This window comes from Pangasianodon hypophthalmus, chromosome 4 (assembly GCF_027358585.1).
Source record: "Pangasianodon hypophthalmus isolate fPanHyp1 chromosome 4, fPanHyp1.pri, whole genome shotgun sequence".
In the NCBI taxonomy this organism is placed as follows: domain Eukaryota; kingdom Metazoa; phylum Chordata; class Actinopteri; order Siluriformes; family Pangasiidae; genus Pangasianodon; species Pangasianodon hypophthalmus.
Window position 1 is genome coordinate 145,786 of NC_069713.1, and position 21,059 is coordinate 166,844.

The 21,059-nt window shown below is 45.9% G+C and overlaps 1 protein-coding gene across 1 annotated transcript in view; it reads right to left on the reverse strand.

The window, feature by feature from the left end:
• Positions 1-12,910, reverse strand: part of slc22a23 (solute carrier family 22 member 23) — a 51,026-nt gene extending 38,116 nt beyond the window's left edge. Inside the window, exon 1 of the mRNA XM_053233453.1 lies at positions 11,872-12,910. Within this exon, the coding sequence (XP_053089428.1) occupies positions 11,872-12,393 (522 nt within the window). The 5' untranslated portion in view covers positions 12,394-12,910. The remainder of the gene's footprint in view (positions 1-11,871) is intronic.
• Between the last annotated feature and the right edge of the window lie 8,149 nt (positions 12,911-21,059).

Here is a 21,059-nt window from a genome sequence, read left to right on the forward strand (position 1 = left end):
TTTACTAATGACATACTGCGCTTTACACACAACATACTGAGCTTTACTAATGACATACTGCGCTTTACACACAACATACTGCGCTTTACTAATGACATACTGCACTTTAATAATGACATACTGCACTTTACTAACATCATACTGCGCTTTACACACAACATACTGCACTTTACTAATGACATACTGCGCTTTACTAATGACATACTGCGCTTTACTAACATCATACTGCGCTTTACTAATGACATACTGCGCTTTACTAATGACATACTGCGCTTTACTAATGACATACTGCGCTTTACTAATGACATACTGCGCTTTACTAATGACATACTGCGCTTTACTAATGACATACTGAGCTTTACTAATGACATACTGCGCTTTACTAATGACAAACTGCACTTTACTAATGACATACTGCGCTTTACTAATGACATACTGCGCTTTACACACAAAATGTCTCCCTCAAATGCATATGTATGAGTGAGAAAAGTGCAGGTGGTGTGTTAATGCATGCACAGTGCTTTAACTCTGTACACAACACACACACACACACACACACAGAATGTAGTGACAGAAACATATAATATAAATAAAATAAATTGTGGATCTACAGCTTATCTAAAGAAAAGACATATTTGTTAATAAATTAGAGCCGTCAGTAATGTTACTGTTTATTACCCTGACACACTTTATTTTAAATATTCTGTAATAAGTGTTTATATGTTTTTTTGTGTTATGTATTCAGGGTGTGTTAGTGTGTTTATCCTGTGCTTTTTAATGTGTTAGTGCTTGACTACAGAATTACAGAATGAGTGTAAATGTGCATCAGTTGTTTATTAGTTAAATAAATTAATAGATGCAGTGTGTTTACTGAACAGTCATCTCTCAGTGTGTGTGATCATCAGCGCGGGACAGGCAGCTGGGTAAACATGTGTGTGTGTGTGTGTGAGTGAGAGAGAGAATGTGTGTGTGTGTGTGAGTGTGTGAGTGAGAGAGAGAATGTGTGTGTGTGTGTGTGAGTGTGTGAGTGAGAGAGAGAATGTGTGTGTGTGTGTGTGTGAGCCTGTGCCTGTGTGTGTACTGATCGAGTGTATCAGGTTACAGTGGTTTGTGGTTTTGATCAGAGGAGGCGCTTTATCACAGTTCAGAGAACTGAGGAAGGAAATAAAGGAGTGATGGAGTGAATTAGGGAGTGAAAGAATTATTTATAGAGTGATGGAGTAAATTAGGGAGTGATGGAGTGAATTAGGGAGTGATGGAGTGAATTAGGGAGTGAAAGAATTATTTATAGAGTGATGGAGTGAATTAGGGAGTGAGGGAGAAATTTTGGTAGCCCTGGTCCTAAGAACATTGGCTTGACCAAATCTAACCTATACAACACACACTCACACTGAAGTGCTCACTTCAGCATGCTGCCTAATCAGTGTTCTAATCCAATCTTCCATGAGTAATCCAATCAAGGGCACTTCAATGACAGTTTTTAAACTCCTTCAGGTTAACACTATGAGCTGATGAGAAGGCTTTAACAATCTCTCAGCTAAACACAAGAGCTAATCATGCTAACATTTATCTGAGAACAGATACTGAGCACAAAGCATCACACACACACACACACACACACACACACACACACACATATAAAGACAGAGGGGTCAAAGTGCAAAGTGGAACCAATCACATCACTGCAGCTTGGGTATGTGCTGATAATCACTTACACAAAACCCCACACTAATTCAACAAGCTAGTTTAAAACACTGAGCTTGCAGAAGCTAACAAACAGCTGTGAGGTAACTTTATTCAGCTATATCTGAGCTATTCTCTCCATGTTCATTAAATCTCAGCTCCTTATCAGTCCAAAGCCTTCAGGGACTCGGATACAAATAGATCACCTTACACCATTTCCACACACTAGGAAAATCATCCACCTCAGGAAAAACATGCTTTTAGCACAGAAACAGTCCTGTAACTGAACTAACAGGCTCACTTTGTGGCAGGGAAGCAGTCCTGTAACTGAACTAACAGGCTCACTTTGTGGCAGGGAAGCAGTCCTGTATCTGAACTAACAGGCTCACTTTGTGGCAGGGAAGCAGTCCTGTATCTGAACTAACAGGCTCACTTTGTGGCAGGGAAGCAGTCCTGTATCTGAACTAACAGGCTCACTTTGTGGCAGGGAAGCAGTCCTGTAACTGAACTAACAGGCTCACTTTGTGGCAGGGAAGCAGTCCTGTAACTGAACTAACAGGCTCACTTTGTGGCAGGGAAGCAGTCCTGTAACTGAACTAACAGGCTCACTTTGTGGCAGGGAAGCAGTCCTGTAACTGAACTAACAGGCTCACTTTGTGGCAGGGAAGCAGTCCTGTATCTGAAGTAATAGGATCACATTTTGGCAGGCTGATGTTGCTGACTCATCATGCTCCACAACAAAGATGTATAAGCATGTACTGATAATCACATACAGGACTGTGCAAAAGTCTTAGGCACATGTAAAGAAATGCTGTAGAGCAAAGACACCTTCAAAAATAATTAAATTTAATATTTCTACACAAAAATAGTCCCATATAAAGAGCAATAAACAGCAGTAAACTAAACAAAGTCAATATCTGGCATGAGAACTTTGCTTTTAAAGTGCATCAGTAGTCTCAGGTACAATTTGTTCTGTTTTATGAGAACGTTGGCTGGTAAGTTTTCATCAGTGCCTCTGTGTTCCAGTTGAGGGGAGACTGCACACTGTCCATCTGATCCAGCTTACCAAGATTACACTCAGCCACACACACACACACACACACACACACACACACACGCACTTACTTTACAACGCAAATTATGACACATTTAAAATCAACTGGCCTTACTCATGGTGTCATAAAGAAACAGTGTAAAACAGGAAACAGAAAAATAAAACAATATGACAACAAACTAAGCAACATACAAGACAGAATGTTTAAACAATGACCACATCAGCAGAAACAGCCACATATTAAACCACTTTAAACAACTTTAAACAACTGGTAAACAGACGAATGTTTGGAGATTATAGTTAAATGCTAACAAGGAAATGAAAGCGCTAACAGTGCGGCTACAATCCTCCTTAATTCTAATCAGAAAATGAAGAACACTCAGGACAATCTGAGGATTAAGAGCATTAAAAATAAATATTAAAACCTTCAAAATGGATGTGGACTTACACTCAGGCCTTGCCTACAAGTATACGGATATTTCTGAAAATGTGTTTTGTACGTGTTATGAATGTGCTAGGACTGGGTTTATCACAGCTGCTCATCAGGTACTTACTTTGTGCTTTGTAATTTCTTTTTAGATGAAATGTTTGCAGTTTAATTTCATTTAGTTTTTTTACTAACCCTCATGTGGAGGAGAATATGGTTTGCACTGTACTGCTCCTGAATTCACCTCTCCGGTTCTACAAACTGCACTGAGAATGCAGATTTAGGATCAGACCCAGGAGAACACTTTGTATTCAAGTGGAACCTTAAGCAGTAGTTCCACCTCATCATCAGTCCACACACACATGAATCCTTGTGTTTGGAGTTTTAACTTTTAGAACTTTCAGCCATGTTGATGTTTTTCCACACTTCTTACTCTTTAACGCTCGATACACAACTCTTAATGTTATTCTTGAGGTGTTTGTGCTTTGAGTTTTTCTATCTTGGATTTATTCTCTGCTGGTAAGGTAGGATTCTGGCTCTTGAGGGCTATCTGCTTGGCTCTATTGAATTTAGCCTTGTTGCATACTGTACTAACCTCCCCAGCAGGGTTTTCAGGCAACTCAGTCCACAGAAAAAAATGTTTGCATGCAACTTAGCTGCTGCAACTTCTATACAATGAATATTAATGTTCTGTCACACGCATCCATTGCATATCAATTTATCAAACTTCCACCTGGATACCAAGTTCTGCACCAACGTAATGTAACCATGCTCTGGGTAAGTGAACTAGCATGAGGATGTTTGGTAGTTTTTGATAGCAAAGCTCTTCTGTAAGTCGTTCTGGATAAGAGTGTTTGCTAGTTATGTATATCTAAACATGTACAATCTCGATTAGAACATCTTGTGAACATTTTGTGTAAAATTGTTTTCAAACATTCATTTGGATTAAGGGAATTAATCTTGAAAATCACCCAACACTAATATAATCATCTCTACACAGTGTTACGCCGCCATAATAGCCAATGACATTTACTCGTATTATATTACCTTTAACATCGGTAGCACGAGTTATCAGGCAAAACAGCGGTCTTATTTCTCCACCATCTAACAGGAGATGAGCCAATCACCACATGAATCTGGAATTATTTCTGCAGGTATTCTGAACTCTCCAATATTAACTGACATCACCTGGAAGCCAAAAAATGGTCAAAACTGGCAGTTTTTCAGCCGAAAGGGGAGAAAAAGGGGGAACGTTAGATTAAAAAGTGTCAATGATAATTAGAAAGTAATTACATTCGCTGGCGTTTTTTTTTTGCTGTCCTGTACTGGTCAGTGCTCAGACGCGCTCAAACACTGTGAGAAGCAGATCAACTGTGAAAATGTTGACCATGTGGACTTTAGACAACCAGTTTGTTTTCAGGATTATATTGAATATGTGATGTAATGTTTTTGTACTGTTTACTGCGCATTACTGCAGAATGATTCCCACAGTTTCCCTACACAGCTGGTAATATTATTACACCTCCCCTACTCTCCTTCAACCTGAAACAGGTGGAAATGCTTGTTTTCTTATATATTTTTTAGGTTATTGTTTCTGGATGATGAAATTGTTTATCGCGAATTGTGATCAGTAGTTCAGTGTTGTAGCGGTGTACACACTGCATGATCACTCACAGATGAGGCTCACACACTACACTAACTTACACCAAGAGAGACATCTGATCCCCAAATCTCGCTTTCTCATCAAAATAAACGCAAGCGCTGTCTATCACGTGACTTTGTCAAGATATAGCCTGAGGGTCTGCCTGTGGTGTTTGTTTCCACAGTGTTCGTACACAAACAAGAAAAAAGAGAAATCTAAGAAAATGTGGAGGAAGGACTGATTGGGGAGACAGTCAGCGAACTAGGGGGTGGGGGCGGTTGGCGCGTTGGGGGTGGGGGCGGTTGGAGCGTTGGGGGTGGGGGCGGTTGACGAGTTGGGGGATGGGGCGGTTGGCTAGTTGGGGGTGGGGGCGGTTGGCTAGTTGGGGGTGGTTGGCACGTTGGGGGTGGGGGCAGTTGGCGCGTTGGGGGGTGGGGGCGGTTGGCGAGTTGGGGGATGGGGCGGTTGGCGAGTTGGGGGTGGGGGCGGTTGGCGCGTTGGGGTTGGGGGCGGTTGGCGAGTGGGGGGTGGGGGCGGTTGGCACGTTGGAGTTGGGTGGCAGTTGGCCAGGTGTGGATGGGGGCGGTTGGCGCATTGGGGGATGGGGTGGTTGGCGCGTTGGGGGGTGGGGGCGGTTGGCGCGTTGGGGGTCGGGGCGGTTGGCGCGTTGGGGGATGGGGCGGTTGGCGCGTTGGGGGTGGGGGCAGTTGGCGCGTTGGGGGATGGGGTGGTTGGCGCGTTGGGGGTGGGGGCGGTTGGCGCGTTGGGGGATGGGGCGGTTGGCGCGTTGGGGGTGGGGGCGGTTGGCGCGTTGGGGTTGGGGGCGGTTGGCGAGTGGGGGGTGGGGGCGGTTGGCACGTTGGGGGTGGGGGCAGTTGGCCAGGTGTGGATGGGGGCGGTTGGCGCGTTGGGGGATGGGGCGTTTGGTGCGTTGGGGGTGGGGGGCAGTTGGCGCGTTGGGGGTGGGGGCGGTTGGCGCGTTGGGGGATGGGGCGGTTGGCGCGTTGGGGGTGGGGGCAGTTGGCGCGTTGGGGCGTGGGGGCGGTTGGCGAGTTGGGGGTGGGGGCAGTTGGTGCGTTGGGGGTGGGGGCGGTTGGCGCGTTGGGGGATGGGGCGGTTGGCGCGTTGGGGGTGGGGGCAGTTGGCGAGTTGGGGCGTGGGGGCGGTTGGCGAGTTGGGGGTGGGGGCAGTTGGTGCGTTGGGGGTGGGGGCATGTGGGAGTCGGCAAACAGGGGTGTTAGGTCAGGGGGCATCACTGAGCTGGGGGGGGGGTTCGGGGGATTAGTTACTGAGTGCCAAAGTCAGGGCTGAGTGATTACAAAGCAGAACATCATGCTGAAGTTCTCAGTTTAGCGCTTTAAGACAGAAAATCTGGAGACAAAATAAAATAACGTTGCGTGCGACAATCACGCATCAGTACACTCATTACACACACTGTAATAAACACTAATACTCTCTAATACACATCAACACACTCTAACACACTCTCTAATATACTCTAATACACACCAACACACAACTACTGCACACCAACACACACTACACTGTAATACACACTAATACTCTCTAATACACATCAACACACTCTAACACACTCTCTAATGTACTCTAATACACACCAACACACACTACTACACACCAACACACACTACTACACTGTAATACACACCATAACATGCTACTGCACTGTAATACACACCAACACACAGTACTACACTGTAACACACACTACTACACTGTAATACACACCAACACACACTACTACACTGTAACACACACTACTACACAGGCTACTACACTGTAATACACGCCAACTCACACTACTACACCGTAACACACACCAATACACACTAACACACACTAATACACATCAACAGGCTACTACACTGTAATACACACCAATACACACTAATACATACCAACACACACTACTACACTGTAACACACACCAACACACACTACTACACTGTAACACACACCAACATACACTACTACACCGTAACACACACCAACACACACTACTACACTGTAACACACACCAGCACACACGCTACTACACTGTAACACACACCAACACACACTACTACACTGGAACACACACCAACACACACCTACACAGGCTACTACACCGTAACACACACCAACACACACTAATGCACTAACACACACTACTACACTGTAACACACACCAGCACACACTACTACACTGTAACGCACACCAGCACACACTACTACACTGTAACACACACCAACACATGCTACTACACTGCAACGCACACCAACACACACTAGTACACTGTAACACACACCAGCACACGCTACTACACTGTAACACACACCAGCACACACTAGTACACTGTAACACACACCAGCACACACTACTACACTGTAACACACACCAACATACACTACTACACCGTAACACACACCAACACACACTACTACACTGTAACACACACCAGCACACATGCTACTACACTGTAACACACACCAACACACACTACTACACTGGAACACACACCAACACACACCAACACAGGCTACTACACCGTAACACACACCAACACACACTAATGCACTAACACACACTACTACACTGTAACACACCCCAGCACACACTACTACACTGTAACGCACACCAGCACACACTACTACACTGTAACACACACCAACACACGCTACTACACTGCAACGCACACCAACACACACTAGTACACTGTAACACACACCAGCACACGCTACTACACTGTAACACACACCAGCACACACTAGTACACTGTAACACACACCAGCACACACTACTACACTGTAACACACACCAGCACACGCTACTACACTGTAACACACACCAGCACACGCTACTACACTGTAACACACACCAGCACACACTACTACACTGTAGAACACACCAGCACACACTACTACACTGTAACACACACCAACACACACTACTACACTGTAACACACACCAGCACACGCTACTACACTGTAACACACACCAGCACACACTACTACACTGTAACACACACCAGCACACGCTACTACACTGTAGAACACACCAGCACACACTACTACACTGTAACACACACCAGCACACACTACTACACTGTAACACACACCAGCACACGCTACTACACTGTAACACACACCAGCACACGCTACTACACTGTAACACACACCAGCACACACTACTACACTGTAGAACACACCAGCACACACTACTACACTGTAACACACACCAACACACACTACTACACTGTAGAACACACACCAGCACACGCTACTACACTGTAACACACACCAGCACACGCTACTACACTGTAACACACACCAGCACACGCTACTACACTGTAACACACACCAACACACGCTACTACACTGTAACACACACCAGCACACGCTACTACACTGTAACACACACCAGCACACGCTACTACACTGTAACACACACCAGCACACACTACTGCACTGTAACACACACCAGCACACACTACTACACTGTAACACACACCAACACACACTACTACACTGTAACTCACACCAACACACGCTACTACACTGTAACACACACCAGCACACGCTACTACACTGTAACACACACCAGCACACGCTACTACACTGTAGAACACACCAGCACACACTAGTACACTGTAACACACACCAGCACACACTACTACACTGTAACACACACCAGCACACACTACTACACTGTAGAACACACCAGCACACACTACTATACTGTAACACACACCAACACACACTACTACACTGTAACACACACCAACACACACTACTACACTGTAACACACACCAACACACGCTACTACACTGTAACACACACCAGCACACGCTACTACACTGTAGAACACACCAGCACACGCTACTACACTGTAACACACACCAGCACACGCTACTACACTGTAGAACACACCAGCACACGCTAGTACACTGTAACACACACCAGCACACACTACTACACTGTAACACACACCAGCACACGCTACTACACTGTAACACACACCAGCACACGCTACTACACTGTAACACACACCAGCACACGCTACTACACTGTAGAACACACCAGCACACACTACTACACTGTAACACACACCAACACACACTACTACACTGTAACACACACCAGCACACGCTACTACACTGTAACACACACCAGCACACGCTACTACACTGTAACACACACCAGCACACGCTACTACACTGTAACACACACCAGCACACGCTACTACACTGTAGAACACACCAGCACACACTACTACACTGTAACACACACCAGCACACACTACTACACTGTAACACACACCAGCACACACTACTACACTGTAACACACACCAGCACACGCTACTACACTGTAGAACACACACCAGCACACGCTACTACACTGTAACACACACCAGCACACGCTACTACACTGTAACACACACCAGCACACGCTACTACACTGTAACACACACCAACACACGCTACTACACTGTAACACACACCAGCACACACTACTACACTGTAACACACACCAGCACACGCTACTACACTGTAACACACACCAACACACACTACTACACTGTAGAACACACCAGCACACGCTACTACACTGTAACACACACCAGCACACGCTACTACACTGTAACACACACCAACACACGCTACTACACTGTAGAACACACCAGCACACGCTACTACACTGTAACACACACCAGCACACGCTACTACACTGTAACACACACCAACACACGCTACTACACTGTAGAACACACCAGCACACGCTACTACACTGTAACACACACCAGCACACGCTACTACACTGTAACACACACCAACACACGCTACTACACTGTAGAACACACCAGCACACGCTACTACACTGTAACACACACCAGCACACGCTACTACACTGTAACACACACCAGCACACACTACTGCACTGTAACACACACCAGCACACACTACTACACTGTAGAACACACCAGCACACACTACTACACTGTAACACACACCAACACACACTACTACACTGTAACTCACACCAACACACGCTACTACACTGTAACACACACCAGCACACACTACTACACTGTAGAACACACCAGCACACACTAGTACACTGTAACACACACCAGCACACACTAGTACACTGTAACACACACCAGCACACGCTACTACACTGTAACACACACCAGCACACACTACTACACTGTAGAACACACCAGCACACACTACTACACTGTAACACACACCAACACACACTACTACACTGTAACACACACCAACACACACTACTACACTGTAACACACACCAGCACACGCTACTACACTGTAACACACACCAGCACACACTACTACACTGTAGAACACACCAGCACACACTACTACACTGTAACACACACCAGCACACACTACTACACTGTAGAACACACCAGCACACGCTACTACACTGTAACACACACCAACACACACTACTACACTGTAGAACACACCAGCACACACTAGTACACTGTAACACACACCAGCACACGCTACTACACTGTAACACACACCAGCACACGCTACTACACTGTAACACACACCAGCACACGCTACTACACTGTAACACACACCAGCACACGCTACTACACTGTAGAACACACCAGCACACACTACTACACTGTAACACACACCAACACACACTACTACACTGTAACACACACCAACACACACTACTACACTGTAACACACACCAGCACACACTACTACACTAACACACACTACTACACTGTAACACACACCAACACACACTACTACACTGTAACACACACCAACACACACTACTACACTGTAACACACACCAGCACACGCTACTACACTGTAACACACACCAGCACACACTACTACACTGTAGAACACACCAGCACACACTACTACACTGTAACACACACCAACACACACTACTACACTGTAACACACACCAACACACACTACTACACTGTAACACACACCAGCACACGCTACTACACTGTAACACACACCAGCACACACTACTACACTGTAGAACACACCAGCACACACTACTACACTGTAACACACACCAGCACACACTACTACACTGTAACACACACCAGCACACACTACTACACTGTAACACACACCAACACACACTACTACACTGTAACACACACCAACACACACTACTACACTGTAGAACACACCAGCACACACTACTACACTGTAACACACACCAGCACACACTACTACACTGTAACACACACCAACACACGCTACTACACTGTAACACACACCAGCACACGCTACTACACTGTAACACACACCAACACACACTACTACACTGTAACACACACCAACACACACTACTACACTGTAACACACACCAGCACACGCTACTACACTGTAACACACACCAGCACACACTACTACACTGTAACACACACCAACACACACTACTACACTGTAACACACACCAACACACACTACTACACTGTAACACACACCAACACACGCTACTACACTGTAACACACACCAGCACACACTACTACACTGTAACACACACCAACACACACTACTACACTGTAACACACACCAACACACACTACTACACTGTAACACACACCAGCACACGCTACTACACTGTAACACACACCAGCACACACTACTACACTGTAGAACACACCAGCACACACTACTACACTGTAACACACACCAGCACACACTACTACACTGTAACACACACCAGCACACACTACTACACTGTAACACACACCAACACACACTACTACACTGTAACACACACCAACACACACTACTACACTGTAGAACACACCAGCACACACTACTACACTGTAACACACACCAGCACACACTACTACACTGTAACACACACCAACACACACTGTTACAAAGCTCTCCCCTGTAAACGGAGTGAAATGAATGGTGATGACGTCACACTCATTTTGCAGGCTCAGCGGTTTGCGTGGTCACGTGGTTCAGCACGGGTCCGTGCACTGTGTGTGTGTGTGTGTGTGTGTGTGTGTGTGTGTGTGTGTGTGCGCAGTACCTTGGTCACCACATTCTGTGTGAGTCCTGACAGCAGCTCATACGTCCATGTTTCATTCTCGCACGCGCAATGCTCTGAGGCTCGCGCGCTCCCGTTATTCTTGGCGTGAGGGAAGAACGGAGCGGAGGAGGTCATGGCGGTGGTGATGGAGGAGGTCATGGCGGTGCTGATGGAGGAGGTCATGGCGGTGCTGATGGCGGTGGTGGTCTCGTGCTCGGTCGCGATGGTGCCGTTGATGGTCCGCAGGCACGTGCTGTTCGGTTGCGCGAGCAGAAAGTTGTCAGAGAACTGGCTGAAGCCGATGAACAGAGCCGGAATCCACGTGAGCACCACGAGCTGCTTCTGGTACCGACCGAACCCGCCCAGGAAAGGCAGGACGCAGCCGTCCACGCGCGACAGCATCAGCCCCGGAGACGGCGCTTCCGGTGTCACGAAGCCGTTCTCCGGTGGAGGATGAGGAGGAGGAGGAGGAGGAGGGGGAGGATGATGATGGTCCTCGGGGTCCGGCTGTGACACCGCCATGGCCGCGGTCCGGTCTGGTTCCGGCTGTGTCCGGTTCCGCGCTGCGTCAGAGGCACGATAATAAAGGGTGTTTATGTCACTAACACAGGCCCGATTGTCTCGCGCCTGTGCTGTCGGTGTTAACGGAGGCGGTATGTCCCGTCCTCCTCCTCCTCCTCCTCCTGCTGCTGCTGCTGTCCAAACCCGAGCCGCACCTTTAACCCGGAATAAAGCGGCGCTCGCGTGGCGGGGCTCTTATCGCAGCCGGAGCCGGAAGGAGAAAGCGGGAAGCCCGCCACAGGTAACACACCTGTCCAACTGCGCAGCGCGAGCACACCGATCCCGCACCGAGCATAATCCCTCAGTCCGTCACTCCGTCATCCTGCGGTGTGCGCGTGAGTCCTCCTGCGGTGTGCGCGCGGCGTGGTGACGTGTGTGCGGTGTTTATTCCGGTGCCGGTGTCGGTTCTACCGTCTCTCTCTCCGTCTCTCTCGCTCTCCGTCTGTGTCTCCGCCTCTGTGCTCGGTACAGCGATAGGAACAGTGGGTGGAGTCACGGATAAACCCCGCCCCCTCCCTATCACGCACTGGGCTTCGTCCCAAATACACAGGCAGGAGAAGTCACTATGTCATTCCCTAAATAGGGAACTGGAGAACAGCTATTTGGAAACCAGTCTTTGAATTCTCTCTGTGTCTCTCCCTCTCTCTGTCTATCTGCCTGTCTCTCTCTCTCTCCCTGTCTCTCTCTCTCCCTCTCTCTCTCCCTGTCTCTCTCTCTCTGTCTCTCTCTCTCTCTCCCTCTCTCTGTCTATCTGCCTGTCTCTCTCTCTCTCTCTCTCTCCCTGTCTCTCTCTCTCTGTCTCTCTCTCTCTCTCCCTCTCTCTGTCTATCTGCCTGTCTCTCTCCCTCTCTCTCTCTCTCTCTCCCTGTCTCTCTCTCTCTCTCTCTCTCTCTCTCTCCCTCTCTCTCTCTCTCTCTCTCTCTCTCTCTCTCTCTCAGTTCAGTTCATCAGTACTTTATTGGCATGAATGTTATAAATCACATTATTGCCAAAGCAAATAGTGCAAGTAGATTAAACCAAAATTCATACAAAAACAAACAAAACACATATACACATATTTAAACATTACAAACATTATAAACAGGAACAGTAATATATATATATATATATATATATACATATACATAAAGCAAACAACAACAAGAACAAGAACCTGACAGGTGAGTGTGTGAACATGGTGTGTGTTCAGGGTGTGTGTATTCAGGGTGTGTGTATTCAGGGTGTGTGTGTTCAGGGTGTGTGTATTCAGGGTGTGTGTGTGTTCAGGGTGTGTGTATTCAGGGTGTGTGCAGGACACTCGGTGTCTCGCTGGCCCTCAGACTCTCACATTCTAATACACACTTTGCAGTGAAGGCTGCAGTGTTTCTCCCAGAATGATTCTTAATTTCTCTTCATCTGTTAAGTTTCAGAAATTTGGAATTTTGTGTGAGATGTTTTCGGTGAAGATGTCTCTCTGGTGTTGATATTTTTCACAGTGGAGGAGGATGTCTCTCTCTGTACACTCTCTCTCTCTCTCTCTCTCTCTCTCCCTCTCTCTCTCCCTCTGTCTCTCTGTCTCTCTCTCTCTCTCTCTCTCTCTCTCTCTGTCTATCTGCCTCTCTCTCTCTCTCTCTCTGTCTATCTGCCTCTCTCTCTCTCTCTCTCTCTCTCTCTCTCTCTCTCTCTGTCTATCTGCCTCTCTCTCTCTCTCTCTCTCTCTCTCCCTCTCTCTCTCTGTCTATCTGCCTCTCTCTCTCTCTCTCTCTCTCTCTCTCTCAGTTTCAGTTCAGTTTTTCAGTTTCAGTGCTTTATTGGCATGACAAATATTTGTACATTCGTATTGCCAAAGCAATGCAGCGTTGCTTTTATTTTGCACTTTACAAAGTGTAAAATAATATAAAGAAAATAACAAATCAATAGTAACTGAATTATAAAATCTAAGAGGTACACAAGTAGAAGTAAAAAAGAGTAATACAATAAACATTCAGTAATAGAATGAAATACAGTAGAGCAGCAGTGAAGTGTGCAGGAGATATAGACTGGAGCAGTCACTCTCCGTCCCTCATGCTGTGACAGACAGACTGTACTCTCTCTCTCTCTCTCTCTCTCTCTCTCTCTCTGTACACTCTCTCTCTCTCTCTCTGTACACTCTCTCTCTGTACACACTCTCTCTCTCTCTCTGTCTCTGTCTCTCTCTTTGTCTCTGTCTCTCTCTCTCTCTCTCTCTCTCTCTCTCTCTCTGTACGCTCTCTCTGTACACTCTCTCTCTGTACACTCTCTCTCTCTGTACGCTCTCTCTCTCTCTCTCTCTCTCTCTCTCTCTCTGTACACTCTCTCTCTCTCTCTCTCTCTCTCTGTAGACACACTCTCTCTGTACACTCTCTCTCTGTACACGCTCTCTCTCTCTCTCTCTGTACACTCTCTCTCTGTCTCTGTCTCTGTCTCTCTCTCTCTCTCTCTCTCTCTCTCTCTCTGTACTCTCTCTCTCTGTACGCTCTCTCTCTGTACACTCTCTCTCTCTCTCTCTCTGTAGACACACACTCTCTCTGTACACTCTCTCTCTGTAGACACATACTGTGCTGCTAGAACGCAGCAGTCTGCACATTCCCCTAGTAACATGGGCAGTTTCTCATGGTCTGACAGAGGCTCAAAGTTCTGGTGTATATGTATAAATTTATGATAAAAATGTTCCCGAATTTGTGAGTATTTTGTGCATTCTGTGAGAAAGTGCAGCTCTGTCTCGATTTTGTTTTGATGGCAGTGTGGACGTCGCCTCTTTTCCTGCGGCATCCATGTTTTCCTGTGTCTGCCCGTCTCTACTGTGAGCTTATGTCCACTGAGTCTGTACTTGGTCAAGGTGGTTCTCAGGTTTTTATCTGTTACTTTGTACAGATAGTCTGCCATATTGTACTGTCTTTTTAGGGCCAAATAACATTGCATTTTACTTTGTTGTTGTGTTTGAGATTGCCAATGTTTGAGGTAATTTTGTTCCATTTGTTGTGTAATTTGGTTAAATGTAATGTGTGTGGCAGTGTTGCTGTGGTCCAGGGCATCAGTGTGATGGGGGTCAGTCAGTGCTAGTGGAACATCAGGACTAAAGCTCTGGACCAGCTGAGAGAGGGGATTGCTTCCATTGTTCAGCTCTTGGTATTGCAGGGCTTTATAATGGTACGAGTCGGGGGCACTGAGTTTTAAATGCTTCCAGAATTTGATTGCCCTTTTCTGCATTTTTATAATTAGTGGATATTTTCCTAATTTTGCCCTGCATGCGTTATTTGTTATGTTCCGGTGGGTGTGTAGGATATTTTTACAGAATTCTGCATGCAGGGTCTCGATGGGGTGATTGTCCCACTTGGTCAGTTCTTGGTTTGGATTTGTCAGTGGATCCCACACCTCGCTGCCATAGAGGGCCATCGGCTCAATGACAGATTCTAATATTTTCAGCCAAATTCTGACAGGGATCTCTATTGGGCATTGTTGTTTTATGGCGTAAAAGGCCCGGCGTGCTTTGTCTCTCAGCTCATTCACTGCAGGATTAAAGGTTCCTGTGGAAGTGATTTTTAGACCCAGGTAACTGTAGTGTGATGCATGTGTTATAAGGTTAGTTCCTAAAGTGAATGTGTGTTGTGATTAATGAGAGTGTAATGTGTAAATGTGGTCAGATGTACGGTAATTTGGTAGAAATACGATTTGACTTCTGCTCAAGACACTGTGTGTGATGATGAAGTCCAGCAGTCGAGCCTTCATCACACTACAGAATAACTTTCCCAGGTTGCTGCTCACACAAATGCCTCTGTAATTATAAATTTTTCTGTCGCATTTCATTTTGTGCTGGAAAACTAATGTTTGGATTCTAAAATGTTTTTCTACTGAATCAATAATATAGAAGTCAGAAAATAAACATCTATAACAAAGTTTGGCCTAAAAAAATTAGAGTGCATAAAACAATCCAGAGGTGATGGTGGCAAGGAAAAACTCCCTGAGATGATATGAGGAAGAAACCTTGAGAGGAACCAGGCCTCATCTGGGTGCAACGGATAATGTGATTATAAATAAATCCCTTCTATTATTGTGTACTATATGGACAAATAGTGCAATTGTGCAACCAATAAATTCATCACAGTTTTTGCAAGAAGTCCGGCTGGTTAAAATCTATCCACTGATGGAGTCCTGAGTACGAAGCTGCTCGTGGCAACTGCAGCCCCAAAGCCACTACAGCAATCACAGTCCCAAGCCATTACAGTACAGTACAGTACAGTACAGCTCCCCATATGATCCCCAAGCCATCTCCACAGCCCCCAGGTGGCACCATCCCCAGCAATCCAAACAGTTCTTCAGGCCGTCCATATGGGGCCCCAGCAGCAGTGAGCGATCTCAACCGATGAGAACTCCAACCAGAAGTAGGGCATCAGGATGGGTCAGGCAGCGAGGAGGAGCAGAAGGGGTCAGGATCACTGGCATTACTGGCATCTCAGAAGTAGCATGTGTAGCTTGACAGAGAGTGAGGGAGAGAGAGAGATGGAGAGAAAGGAAGAGATTGTTAGGTGAGCTTTTGTCCTCTAATGGTTAAGCATGATGTACTTTGCATGCAGAGTGCAAGTAGGAACTCCAGCAAGACTAGCTATGACAGCATAACTAAAAGGGAGAGCCAGAAGCTAACACAGACATGAGGGAGTCCTGGGACATAAACCAGCAGCCACTCCACCATCAACAAACCTGAGTGAACGTGTGAGAGTGGGGGGGCGACAGCATCCAAACATCCCATTTCACCACAACACTCTATGCCTGTGAAACCCTCCAGACCTGCCCCTGTACCTAAGAAAACTATTCACAAAAGGCTTGACTAAACAAATATGTTTTCAGCCTCAACTTAAACACTGAGACTGTGTCTGAGCCCCGAACACTAAGTGGAAGGCTGTTCCATAACTGTGGGGCTTTGTATGAGAAAGCTCTACCCCCAGCTGTAGCACGCACTATTTGAGGTACCAACAAATAGCCTGCACCTTTTGATCGAAGTAGGCGTGGCAGATCATAAAAGACCAAAAGTTCGCTCAGGTACTGTGGCGCGAGACCATTTAGCGCTTTATAGGTCAATAGTAGTATTTTATAATCAATACGAAATTTGATTGGGAGCCAATGCAGTGTGGATAAGATAGGGGTGATGTGATCATATCTTCTGGTTCTAGTAAGGACTCTCGCTGCTGCATTCTGGACTAACTGGAGCTTGTTTATGCTCCTACTGGAACATCCAGACAGTAAGGCATTACAATAATCCAACCTAGAGGTAACAAAAGCATGAACTAATTTTTCTGCATCGTGTAGTGACAATATATTTCTTATTTTAGCAATATTTCTGAGATGAAAGAAAACAATCCTAGTTATATTATCTACATGAACTTCAAAAGAAAGATTGAAGTCAATAATCACACCAAGGTCTTTTACTGCTGCACATGATGAAACAGAAAGACCATCCAGTGATATTATGTAATCAGAAAGCTTACTTCTAGCTGCATGTGGTCCTAGTACAAGAACTTCTGTCTTGTCAGAATTAAGTAAGAGAAAGTTAATAAGCATCCAGTTTCTAATGTCTTTTACACATTCCTCAACTTTATTAAGCTGGTGTCTGTCATCTGGCTTTGCTGAAACATACAACTGTGTGTCATCAGCGTAACAGTGGAAGCTAATACCATGCTTACGGATAATTTTTCCCAGAGGTAGCATATATAAAGAAAAGAGCGGTGGGCCTAAAACAGAGCCTTGCGGGACACCAAACTTTACCTTATTATGTGAAGAGAAGTCACCATTTACTAAGGTCAAGCAGCACCAGCAAGGAGACACAACCCTGATCAGAGGCCAGTAGTAGGTCATTTACCACTTTAACCAGCGCTGTCTCTGTGCTATGATGAGGCTTAAATCCTGACTGATACATTTCATGAATGTTGTTCCTATGTAAGTATGAGCATAGCTGCTGTGCTACAACCTTTTCTAGGACCTTGGAAATAAAGGGGAGGTTTTATATTGGTCTATAGTTAGACAGCTGACAGGGGTCAAGGTCAGGTTTTTTAATCAGGGGCTTGATAACTGCTAATTTAAAAGATTTAGGTACATAGCCAATGCTAAGGGAAGAACTGATTATCTTTAAAAGAGGTTTGATTGTTTCAGGAATTATCTGTTTGAGGAAACAAGTAGGTAAAGGATCTAGCATACAGGTTGATGATTTTGACGATGAAATTAGTGAAATTAGTTCAGTCTCTTCAAGGGGAGTAAAACATTGTAGTTGTTTATCTAATATTATCATATGATCATCTACAGGGTTAGTTATAGAACTGTCCGGTTTTAAATTAATAGTCTGAATTTCTAGCCTGATATTGTCAATTTTACCCTTGAAAAAATTCATGAAGTCATCGCTGCTATATAATGATTGTGTGCGTGATTCTACTGTGGTCTTATTCCTAGTTAATTTTGCTACAGTATTAAATAAGAATCTAGTAATCTAATAAATTTCTGTTATCTTCAATTAGGGTGGAGAGATACATTGATCTAGCAGCACTAAGAGCTTTCTTATAGCGCAAAAGGCTCTCCTTCCATGCTATTTGAAATACTACCAAGTTAGTTTGACACCATTTACGTTCTAGTTTTCGAGTGGTCTGTTTTAAAGTTCGTGCGTGATCGCTATACCAGGGTGCTAGCTTTTTCTCTCTAATTATTTTTCTTTTAAGTGGAGCTACCTTATCTAGCGAGTTGCAGAACGTTGATTCTAAACATTCAGTTGCCTGGTCAAGTTCTTTGGGATCAGACAGTGATCCAATCATGGTTGATAATTCTGGGAGATTACTGATAAAACTCTGTGCAGTTGTTGATGTGAACGTACGTTTGACACGGTAGTAAAAGTGGCTTGTGCATTTGTGTGATTTGGGGTGTGTGTGTGTGTGTGTGTGCTGTTACAGTTCGGTGACTCTTAAGGCAGACAGGGGAGAGAGTTCAGCTTCCTGACAGCCTGGTGGCTGAAGCTGTTCTTCAGTCTTGTGGTTCGGGCCTGGAGGCTGCGAAATCTCCTCCCCGATGGCACAAGACTAAAGAGGCCTTGTAAGGGGTGGGTGGGGTCCCCGCTATGCTGAGGTCCCCCACTATGCTGAGGTCCCCCGCTATGCTGAGTGCTTTCCGGGGTCCCCCGCTATGCTGAGGTCCCCCGCTATGCTGAGTGCTTTTTGGGGTCCCCCGCTATGCTGAGGTCCCCCGCTATGCTGAGTGCTTTTTGGGGTCCCCCGCTATGCTGAGGTCCCCCGCTATGCTGAGTGCTTTCCGGGTTAACTGGGTGTTGTAAATGTCTGTGAGGGAAGATAATGTGGCACTGATGATTTTTCCTGCTGCATTCATTATGCATTGCAGTGTCTTCTGGTTTTGAGCAGTGCTGTTCCCAAACCTCACAGTGATGCAGCTGGTCAGGATACTTTCAATGGTGCCACGGTAGAATGAGTACATGATGGGTGTCGGGACTCTGGCTCTTCTCAGTTTGCAGAGGAAATAGAGGCATTGTTGTGCTTTCATGGCCAGAGATGCATTGTTGGTGGTCCAGGAGAGGTCCTCTGTTATGTGCACACCCAGAAACTTGGTGCTGCTGACTCTCTCCACAGCAGCACTGTTGATGATCAGAGGAGGGTGCTGGGTGTGTGCTCTCCGAAAGTCGACAACAATCTCCTTTGTCTTCTCTATGTTTAGAGAGAGATTGTTGTTGGTGCACCATATGGCCAGTTGTTGCACCTCATTCCTGTAGTTTGTCTCATCATTGTTGCTGTTGAGACCTATCACTGTTGTATCTTCCGCAAACTTTATGAAGAGGTTAGTGCTGTACATTGGTGTGCTGTCGTGGGTTAGCAGGGTGAAGAGCTGGGGGCTGAGAACACATCCTTGTAGTGCCCCTGTGTTCAGTGTAATGGTGCTGGATGTGTTGTTGCCAGCCCGAACTGCCTGTGGTCTTCCAGTGAGAAAGTCCAGCAGCCAATTGCACAGGGAGGTGTTGATGCCAAGCCAGTCCAGTTTCTGTATTAATTGCTGTAGGATGATGGTGGTAAATGCAGAACTGAAATCCAGAAACAGCATTCTCACATAAGCGTCTTTTGTTTCCAAGTGAGAGAGAGCTGAGTGGAGAGCAGTGGAGATTGCATCATCAGTGGACCGGTTGGCCTGATATGCAAACTGGAAGGGGTCAAGAGAGTGGAGGATGATGGCTTTGATGTGTTGCATGACTATCCGCTCAAAGCACTTCATGACAATGGGGGTCAGAGCAATAGGACGTTAGTCATTAAAGCTGGATGGGGATGGCTTCTTAGGGACTGGTATAATTGTGGTAGTTTTGAAGCATGTGGGGACAACAGCTTGGCTCAGGGAGATGTTGAAGATGTCTGTGAAGACATCTTTGAGCTCTTCTGCACAGTCCTTCAGCACCCAACCCGGTATGTTGTCTGGACCAGCTGCTTTCCGGGCGTTGATCTTAGAGAAGGAACTCTTCACGCTGGCTGGAGAAATACACAGAACCTGGTCGTCAAGAGAAGGTGGAGTCTTTTGTGCAGGCATGGTGTTGTGTGCTTCAAAACGTGCAAAGAATTTATTGAGTTCATTTAGCAGAGAGATGTCATTATCGCAGGTCT